General features: G+C 31.6%; 1 protein-coding gene across 5 annotated transcripts in view; it reads right to left on the bottom strand.

Moving 5' to 3' along the window:
* Positions 1 to 2,017: 2,017 nt before the first annotated feature.
* The window catches only part of LOC134687313 (transient receptor potential cation channel subfamily M member 8-like), an 87,695-nt gene continuing 78,897 nt past the window's right edge, over positions 2,018 to 10,815 (bottom strand). For 3 of the 5 annotated variants that reach the window (XM_063547497.1, XM_063547500.1, XM_063547499.1), the window contains 5 exons: positions 10,344 to 10,378; positions 10,057 to 10,238; positions 9,414 to 9,533; positions 6,840 to 7,136; positions 2,018 to 5,374 (listed from right to left, as the gene is read on the bottom strand). In XM_063547497.1, the coding sequence (XP_063403567.1) occupies positions 5,267 to 5,374; positions 6,840 to 7,136; positions 9,414 to 9,533; positions 10,057 to 10,238; positions 10,344 to 10,378 (742 nt within the window). In that variant the 3' untranslated portion in view covers positions 2,018 to 5,266. Of the gene's footprint in view, positions 5,375 to 6,839; positions 7,137 to 9,413; positions 9,534 to 10,056; positions 10,274 to 10,343; positions 10,379 to 10,815 lie in introns of all 5 variants that reach the window. The other 2 variants (XM_063547498.1, XM_063547501.1) reach the window with 1 other exon arrangement.

Here is a 10,815-nt window from a genome sequence, read left to right as displayed (position 1 = left end):
AATCAACGATAATCTATAAATATTGCCTTAATATTTCTGACTACACCTCCTCGCTCTTATTATAAGTTTTAAAAGTATCTTTATCTTTAATGTCACCCGCAAAAATAATTACATTATTGTTTATCTTTTTCCATTCATCGATCAGTTGTGTTAATTAAAATTGTTGTGTTTAAAGTCAGTCATCAATATATGTCCAAGACATTGACTTTATCATTTTTAACGTCCGTATCACAATATCTGTATATGTGTCCGTACCAAGTATTTGTAAAACACGTTTATTTTGGAGGTTCGAATTTCAGATACATGTAATCAATACATTAACTGTTTATTTTAATTGTGACCTCATAGTCTACGGCTATAACATAATGAAAAAAAAGTTAATGATTTCAACTTCCTAATTCTATGTAGCAACATTCCATCAGCAACTGAATAAGGAGTATATATCTCCTAGTTGATCATTATTCCAGCGCATGCATTTCCTGTCATCATTACCTTGATAGAGGTTGCATGCTCATGCAGAAACCAGAGTTTAAGCTGTGAAGTTTAAAGTATCCCTTCAAACATTTTAAGGTCACTAGTTAGTTAACTGTTATGGAATATGTTTCACAGATGACAACGGATACGATATAATCGTTGCAACCACAATCCTGTCCTCCTTAGCTTGAATGAGTCCTACAGAATTACCGGATTTGTACTTAAATGAGCATCAAGACAGGTACTACATGTGAAGCAGGATATGTGTATCCTTTTAGAGTACCTGAGATTACCACTGGGTTTTTGGTGGGGCTCGTGTTGTTTAGTCTTATGTTTTTATGTTGTTTTTTGTTTATAGTTGTTAGTCTGTTGGTCTCTGCTTTTTTTATCATGGAGTTGGTTATTTTTTTTTACTTTTTACTTTTTAGTTAGTATGTCCCTTTAGTATATTTTGTGTTGGAAGACTACAGTATGGTTTACACAATCATTGACGGTCAACATCTAGATGTCATTGCTGTTTTTGTTTATTATTTCAATGTTTTATCATAGACCTCATATAAATTAAAATAAAGACAAAACAAGAATGTGTCCATAGTACATAAATGACCCACTTGAAATTTCGTTTTCTATGTTCAGTGGACAAATCTCTCATCCGGCATTAGTATTAAACAAGAATGTGTCCAAAGTACACGGATGCCCCACTTGCACTATCCTTTTCCATGTTCCATGGACCGGGAAATTGGGTAATAATCTAATTTGGCATTAAAATAAGAAAGATTATACTATAGGGAACATATGCACTAAGTTTCAAGTTGATTGGACTTCAATTTTATCAAAAACAACCTTGACCAAAAACTTTAACCTGAAATTCCCATATCATAAGCGATCATATCATATCATAAGCGACAAGTGTATTAAGTTTCAAGTTGATTGGACTTCAGCTTCATCAAAAACTACCTTGACCAAAAACTTTAACCTGGTAACGAACGGACACACAGACTGAATAAAGGAGGAACGAACGGAGCCACAGACCAGAAAACATAATGCCCCTCTACTATCGTAGGTGGGGCATAAAAATCATATATAATAGGAAAAATGTGTACTTCATTTCAGGTTGATTGGACTTCAACTTCCTCAAAACTCCTTTGACCAAAAACTTAAACCTGCTCACTTGCACTATTATTTTTATGTTCAGTGGACTGTGAAATTGGTGTCAAAACTCAAATTCAGCGATATAATTAGAAAGATCAAACTTACACACAGACCGAAAAACATAATGCCACTATATTTGAGTCATAAAATATTTGGATAATAAAATTATGCATCTAAAATTCATGAGACAATGGTATCTAAACTAGCCATTGGATATTTTTCTATGGAGTGTTAAGTTGATAGTCATTTGTCTGTTGCATTTTTATTCAATTGGCCATGCAGCATTTCTTTCTTCAAATTTTGTTTTATTGCTGCCTCTCCCTTTCTTTTTCAGTATCTTCTTCCCTTTTTTGACAGTTCAAAAATAACAAAATAAAAGCTTCATGTAATAAACAAACAATGGTGATGGTTTTATTTCTATATAAAAATAGCAAGGATAACAAATAACATATATAATATAAAATTATATCCATGATTTGGAATTCAATCACATCAATCATTACCTTTGTTCATTCATTTTTAACCAATGCATCTATCAAGTAAAAGTCAAACATCTTAAAACTTTAGGAAGATCACTAACTCTTAAAAATGCTTTTCATAAAAGGACATGATATAAATTATCTTATCAATACAGAACATAAACAGAACATACCCTTAACAAAATACTAACAAGACTAAAAGAAAAAAGCTAAAAGAAAATGATAAAATTCAAAGAAAACACATGTTATATCTGTACTAACAAGAGACATCAGGCTTGCAAACTCTCCTACAGCTAATTTCCTAATGCATGCAGACCAAGACTTTGACTAGCTTGCTTGCTTAGTTTGTAAATTGTGCAATTGTAATTGGGATACCGTGCAATCAAATTTGAATATAATATTTACATGTTAAAATATGCCTATATATATTGTTTGAAGATGTCAATCTTAATTACAAAGCTTGAATAAACATTTATACAAACAGAGTAAGCAACCATACCAAAGTTTTACTCTACATGCATTAGGAAGTAAGCTTTATTGCATTGGAAATTTAAAAAAAGACAGGTATTGAATGTACTTTTACAATCCCTAATTATATAACATTAACCTCCAAAAAGATATTATCATTATTATTACGGCATATAAGTATATATGCATTTTCTGTAAATTCAGAAATTATTGCATGCATCCATTTTTGAAATTTTTGAAAACTGGGCAAAAAAGTGAGATTAATTATTGTGCTAGAAAGGAAGATCTGCAAACAGATGTATCTGTCAGGTATACAAGTTCTTATTATTGCTATTCTAACCCAGTCACATTAATCGCATCAATAAATACCTGGCACTTATTTCTGAAATTATAGTACTTATATTGGTAAAAACCCCATGGAGATTGTGAAAAGTTGGCAGGTATGAACGAAATCAGATTTACTTTAAAACACTCTTAAAATAGTTATACATGAATGGAAATATATAAACAAACAACTATGTGCACTTTTTGTACAGTTATTTATAGTCCAAGGACTTATGATATTGTATGTCAGAATGATTAACAAACTATGTGTAAGCCAAGGTTTCAATGAAACTGGATAATGAAATACATCATAAAAACAAATTATAAATAAGAGTGGACACAGATAAAAGTCTTGCCTGTTTAACGGAAATAGTTTTTGTTTGTTTTTTTGAAAGTTATTAAGATCAAGGTCTATAAACTATTATTGAAATAAAATTGTCCTATTACTAATTAATATAAAGCTAGATAAATCCTGATGATTACAAAAATAAATAAAAAAATTTGTAAAAAGCTGGTTATTTGTCTACCACTCAAACTCAGTTCAAGAACAATGGAAAAATAACAAACACAAACCCACACTCAAGATGTGTGTATATTTAATATGAATCATAGGCAACACAAAAAAATGAGATCAACCCTAATTTGACATTTAGACTTGGAAGTATCAATTTATTACTATTAGCATGATTAGGAACACTAATTTGTTGCATGTACTACTTTTGAACACTAGTTTGTTACTATTTTTGGACACTACTTAGTAACAGTTTTTGAACACATGTCATAAACAATATTTTATACAATTTTTTCCTAAATAAATTGAAATTATTTTTATAATCAGTCAAGACAATGTCAAATCAATAATTATCATAAAAACACACCAATTTCTCATTTCTTTTACTTTTATTCTTTTTTCGTTACTAGGTTACTTTTAACAGCTTCACAAGCAAAACTTTCTAGGTAAAACATTGTATCTGAGGTTGTATATATTGTTGGTTTCAAAAGGGAAAAGAAAAGCACATAAGTGACTTTCACCTTCAGTTATGTCTGAAGTCTCATACATGATTAATGATAAAATTTTATAATACAGGCAAAGTGAAAGAATTCCAATTTTTGTGATACACTAGCTTTACAATTGCAACTATATCAAATGTTTAGCTCTTCAAAACTATGGTTTAAAAATTGTCAAAAATGATATTAAAAAAATTGTCAATTTTACAAAGTTCATCAGAAACAAAATGCAGGCTTTATACTTCACAAAGACATTACACTAGCAATAATCGATCAGTATATTGTGAATTCATTATTATTCGTTGAATACCCATATTAGTGGATTTCATGGTTACAGGTGAACCATGAAATAAAATGTTAAACAAATGACAAATTCACTAGAAATAGGCTTGTATGCAGACCTCCGCAAAACCATGAAATCAAATATCCACAAACATACAAGTTTTCCTTTATTAAGAAAATACACAAGGGGTAACAACTTCAAAAACACAACATCTGTGTCTGAGAAAATTATTTTGAATTGTCTTGTTTAATAGGCTAGGCTAAAAAAAATGGTCGTGAAAAATATATAATGTCTAAAACTAAGAGATCCTGTTAATAAACTACAACTGTGTTTCACACTACACTAATTTCATACCAGCACCTTCATTATTAAGTAGTAAGCAATCATCAATCAATAAAGAATCATTTACATAATCTTTAAAAACATTATTAACAGTATAGCATATTAAAAAAATGTATTTACAACTAATTATGCACAAAAAACTAACAAATTATGCAAAAAAAAACAACTAACAAATTTTGCATACAAAAAACAAAAAACAAATTTTGCACACAAAAATAAAACTAAAAAAAAGTAGGCATAAAAACATTAAGTTATCAATATTGAAGAAAATCTAACAATTATGCTTAAAACAAATGCTTTATAAAATATTATGCTAAAACTTTCAAAACTACCTTTGCATTGTTGTTGCAAAAGCGTTTGATGAATTACTGGCAATAAACATACACCACTTTCTGTCTTGATATGGTGACTGAGTTAAAATTAGCAATTCAGAGTTTTGAAAGGGGGGCTTTTTTAAATTATAAAATAAATAGAAAACAATAAAATGAAATGATTACAAGGACAAGTAGGAAAAGGGGAAGGTATTCCAGGCCTTATTTCAGATTAAAAAACAATGAGAAGAATGGAGAAGTTGCAGTTGTTGTGACTCCTATCCTCCATTTTCCTGTATAGTGATACTGATACACTAATGAAATCATCTATGAAACATGTTCTTTCATAGAAAATCCCCTTGAACTTAAAAATATAATAAATTGAGACAGCAATAATCATTTATACACATAGAAGTCATGATTCATTAATAATAAGCATCTTGAATTTTAGCAGCTTCCTGAACAATTACACCTTCATTTCCAAATATCTTCACATTGGGCGATACTTCTTTCCATGTTACTCTGGAAGTTTCCTGTAAAGACAAGTAAAACATTTCTGATTTAAAAAGACTCTAGTTTTTAATGCAAAGACACTTTTCCTCCCATTTTTTTTTTATTGTTTGGCTAGACACAAGTTTTACAACTTGGAAATGTCTCCTCCAAACCCTTTACCATGATTAATATGCAGGGTCCTTATAAGACCTAAATTATCCAATAAATATAAATATAAAAATAAGGAGATGTGGTAAGATTGCCAATGAGACAGCTATTTACCAAAGTTCAAATGAAGTGGATGTAAGCAATTATAGGCAACCATACGGCCTTCAACAATGAGAATAAACAGCTGTGCCATTAGTGCATGATACGCCCGTCGTCTTGTGTGCAATAATCATAAATAGTTTCTGAGATACGGCGTGACATGTGAAAACCCACCTTTTTTTAACAAAAAACTCAAAAACTCTAAACTAAAATTTTGAATCATCACCAAAAAGTATACAGATCTTAAGATAAATATAACTAAAAAGTGTGTAAAGTTTTAAGATATAATCATTAATTGTTTTTGAGATACAGTGCGACATGTGAACCCCCCCCCCCCCCCTCTTTTTTTACACAAAAAAATAAATATTTCAAAAATAAAATTTTGAATGATCACCAAAAATTATACAGATCTTTAGGTTCATATAACTAAGAAGTGTATTAAGTTTTAAGCAATTATCATAAATCATTTTTGAGATGTGGCGTGACATTTGAGAAAAAAAACCACCCCCCTGTTTAAGTTACAAAGTCCCGTAACTCAAAAAGTTTTAATCTTATTTTCACCAAAAAGTATACAGATCCTTTGACCATCATAAGGAACAACTATATTAAGTTTCATGAAATTTGGATGAGTCGTTCTCAAGTTACGGTGCAACATGTTTACGCTGGACAGACAGACGGACAGACAGATAGGCGGTTATTTGTATACCATAATATGTCCCGTCAAAATTTTGATGGGCGTATAAAAACCCATACTTTTTTTTCTTTTGCTGATTGCTGATTATTTATAGACTACAATAAAAAAAAAATCAAGAAATGAAATCACAGGAGATATACCAGTTACTTTATATAAAAGTAAATCATTTTAAAACCTGTTCATTTATATCTAATAACCAATATAACCAATTATATAAATGAACAAGAATGTGTCCATATTACAAGGATGCCCAACTCGCACTATCATTTTACATGTTCAGAGGACCGTGAAATTGGGGTCAATACTTTAATTTGGAATTAAAATTAGAAAGATCATATCATAGGGAACATGTGTACTAAGTTTCAAGTTGATTGGACTTCAACTTCATCAAAAACTACCTTGACCAAAAATTTTAACCTGAAGCGGGATGAACGGACAAACGAACGAATGGATGGACGAACAAACGAACGCAGAGACCAGAAAACATAATGCTCCTCTACTATCATAGGTGGGTCATAAAAATGGAAACAATTACTAATCATTACCTCAGGCAATTTTACATCAAATGTATCAGATGAATCGTAGTGAAAATTCCAAACTTCTGCTTCTACCCAGGCACTGTCTGTATTTCTCGGGTCATCAATATATCCTTTGTACAACATAGTAGCACTAAATCCAGAGGAATCAATATCTGTCCGTAAGCTTGTCTTTGATCCAGCACGTGAAGTGGCATAACTTGCTACACATGGCTGGGATAGAGATCTTATGGGAAAATTAATTGAAGATCTAGATGCTATATTTCCTATACTGCCTAAATTAGGAGCAGCAAACTGGGAAAAGTACTAAAAGGAAAGAAAACATATGTTAAATACACTCATACCATTTACAAATGACAAGGATTGTTATAAATAAAAGAGGATACGATAAAGAATGGAAACAGGGAATGTGTCAAAGAGATTTGCACGTGTTCCATCGAGCCCAGTGTCTCACCTTCTTTACAGAATGTATGATCGCTTAAGACTCACTTTTGCAACAAAAGTCTCAGGCTCAACAAAAAATGGGGAAAAAAGATTAAAAATGTTCCTCTAGATACTATCTTTTGGTTGTAAGAAGCTTCTGTCCAAGTTTGGTAAAAATACAGGAATGTTTATGAATCTAATAAATATTTAAAAAATTTTAACTGCAGATCTAGACTGTATGTAATGTTAACTGGAAGAAAAACTAAGTAAATTATTCGATAAACAGGACTTTTTTTTACAAAATTTACTTCTGAATACTATCTTATGATTATAAACATTATACTTCTGTCCAAGTTTGGAAGAAATCCAGGATATTTTAAGAAAGTAATTAAAAACTTAAACCACAGAGTGAATGTTATGTTAACTGGCAGTAAAACTAAATCCATTTCTAAGTAATAAACATATACCCAGATTGATTTTTTTACAAAATTTACTTCTGGATACTATCTTATGATCATAAACAAGCTTCTGTCCAAGTTTGGTAGAAATCCAGATTTGTTTAAGAAAGTGTTTAAAAAATGTCCAAAACTTTAACCACAGAGTGAATAGTTGTGGACCCCACCACTGCTAGCCACGACAGAGGAATGTAGGATCATTATTTCTTGCTTTTGCGACAAAAGTCACAGGCTTGACAAAAGCAGAATATAGCTCAGACACCCAATGTGTCAATAAGGGACGACATCAAAAGTTATATGTAGGATAAAAAACTTAATTCAAATAGTTTTTTCACCGAACCCCCCCACCCCCCTCTTAACTTAATTTGGAAAAAATTGATTTACCTATATGGATATATGTAAAATCAATTTTGGATTAACAAAACTTGCAGCAATGTTGACCCCCCCAAAACTATTTGATTTAAGTTTTTTATCCTACATCGATCTTTTGATGTCGTCCCTAATGCAGTGAGAAAATTCAGCTCCCTGAGGTGGGCTTCAGCTGGCCGTAAAACAATAAACAAGTTACACATTATAGATGAAACAATAAACCTCAACATTCAAATGAACCAAAATTAAATAAATTGGGAATGTGTCTTAAGTTTGACCTAACCAAAATGGCCCAATGTCTCAGAAAAATAGAGCCTCAGAAGTTCTAAGGATGCCTAAAATTTATCATAAAAGAGTCTACATTGATTTAGTAACTACCAGGGGTTGAAATTAGCACTGGTCTGGTGGGAAGAGACAAGTAGAATGTGTGTGGGACCAGTAGATTTTGTCAACTGATGGTCCAGCTGATCAGTAGAAATTTGTCAATAAAAATCCCTGATTGCATCGCAATCTAGGTTGGTAAACAAAACAATTCACCTGCGAAAACAATTACACGGTACTGGGGGATACTAAGTATTACAATTGTTCAATTTAATTACAGCATATTTCAGTGAGTGTGTAGCTAATGGTAATATCTTTGGTTAGCTTGCTTGTTAGCTGAACCGTGAAGTCATTGTTAGGTAAGGTAAACTTCCCTCCTTTAATAGTAGACTAGCCCAACAGATAACCAATATATCTCTCTGTAGGATTAAGCTACTTTAAAAAGAGGGTATTATACCTAACCTAACAATGACTTCATGGTTCAGCTAACAAGCAAGCTAACCAAAGATATTAGTCCATAGCAACATACTGACTGAAATCTGTTGTAATATCTTGGAATGAGTTAAACTGCTGGACAAAAAAAAAAAAAAAAGTGAAATTCAAAAGGAAGGTTAGAATAAGTTTATGAAACTGACAAAAGGAAATGTATATATCAAAAATCCTTGGAAAAAGATTGGGAATGGTTATATTATATAGTCGATCGCAATGTAATATATTGTATATCATGTGAAAAATTTGCAGTGACAGACCTAGATAAGAAATGTATCTTTGAAACGAGATATTCAAATTTTAAGTTAGATTCTGTACTTGCTAATGAACAATCAGAACAGCACAAAAAATCTATGAGTATAAAGGAGAGGTGAATATCATGAAAATAAAAGTAAACATCTCTCATTTATATTAGTGTTTGTCAAATGAATTTCATTTTTGCAGGACCAGTAGATTTGGAGCAGGAGCAGTAGATTTTCTGTCCACTGGGCAGGCTGGCCAGTACACAAAAAAACTTTGACCGTACCTGAATAAGATCTCCTTGGTCAAAGTTTGGTTTACATTCAAATGTATGTTCATCCAACACTTCTACAGCAAAAGCTTCCACTAAAGTACTGTATGGGGAAATCAAACCATGCAGAGCTCCCTGAAATAAAACACAATTTTAGTTTACAATACAGGCACATTTAAAACAAACAAAAGGATCTAAAATGTAATTCATTTAACTAGACTGGTATATTTTATATCTTGAAGCTAGCTATGATAAAAAAAAACACAAAAAACTCATACATCATTGTGAAGTTGTATTGGATTACTGAAAAGTGGGATATAGTACTGTGGATTCATATGTTTTCCCTGGTACCAATCGTTTTGGATTAAATAAAACTTGCATTTTTGTGGATATAAACTGATAAAACATTTGTTATATGTTGAACATTTGAATTCTTGGTTCACCTGTAACAAAGAACTACTTGAAAATTGGTACCCATGTAAAATGCAAGTCCTTAGTTCATCATTCAAAAAATAAAAATATGGTTTTATCGCATTCATTAATCAACTTTTAAAATGTATAAATGAAACTCCTGAGGATTCCCAACTGGAACATTTTTTTCCCCTTAATTAATCCTCTTAGTAAAACAAAAAGATATTTCCCATCAATTAAACCATACCCCAGGTAAACCAAAACAGCTGTCTTCACTTTCGTCATTTTTCTTGACAGCTATAAATTCCAATACTTTCTTTCCTTCTACATAGAGATACCCCTGAGGTTGACCTTCAAGTGTATCAATCCTCCTCCATCGTGTACACACAGCCAAGATCTCATGGTTTGGACCCCAACGCCATAACACACCTTTACCTCTCAGACCAGTTCTTCCCATTGGATTCCTATAATATCAAGCAGAAATATAAAGACAAGACCTTTCATTTATGGACTGTTAACAACGCCATAACACACCTTTCCCTCTCAGACCAGTTCTTCCCATTGGATTCCTATAATATCAAGCAGAAATATAAAGACAAGACCTTTCATTTATGGACTGTTAACAACGCCATAACACACCTTTCCCTCTCAGACCAGTTCTTCCTATTGGATTCCTATAATATCAAGCAGAAATATTATTACAAGACTTTTTATTTATGGACTGTTAACTAGCACCAGTTCTTCCTATTGGATTCCTATAATATCAAGCAGAAATATAAAGACAAGACCTTTTATTTATGGACTGTTAACTAGCACCAGTTCTTCCTATTAGATTCTTATAATATCAAGCAGAAATAAAAAGACAAGACCTTTTATTTATGGACTGTTAACTAGCACCAGTTCTTCCTATTGGATTCCTATAATATCAAGCAGAAATATAAAGACAAGACCTTTTATTTATGGACTGTTAACTAGCACCAGTTCTTCCTATTGGATTCCTATAATA

The sequence above is a fragment of the Mytilus trossulus genome, chromosome 10 (assembly GCF_036588685.1).
Source record: "Mytilus trossulus isolate FHL-02 chromosome 10, PNRI_Mtr1.1.1.hap1, whole genome shotgun sequence".
Classification (NCBI taxonomy): Eukaryota; Metazoa; Mollusca; class Bivalvia; order Mytilida; family Mytilidae; genus Mytilus; species Mytilus trossulus.
This window is presented reverse-complemented; position numbering and strand designations above follow the sequence as displayed.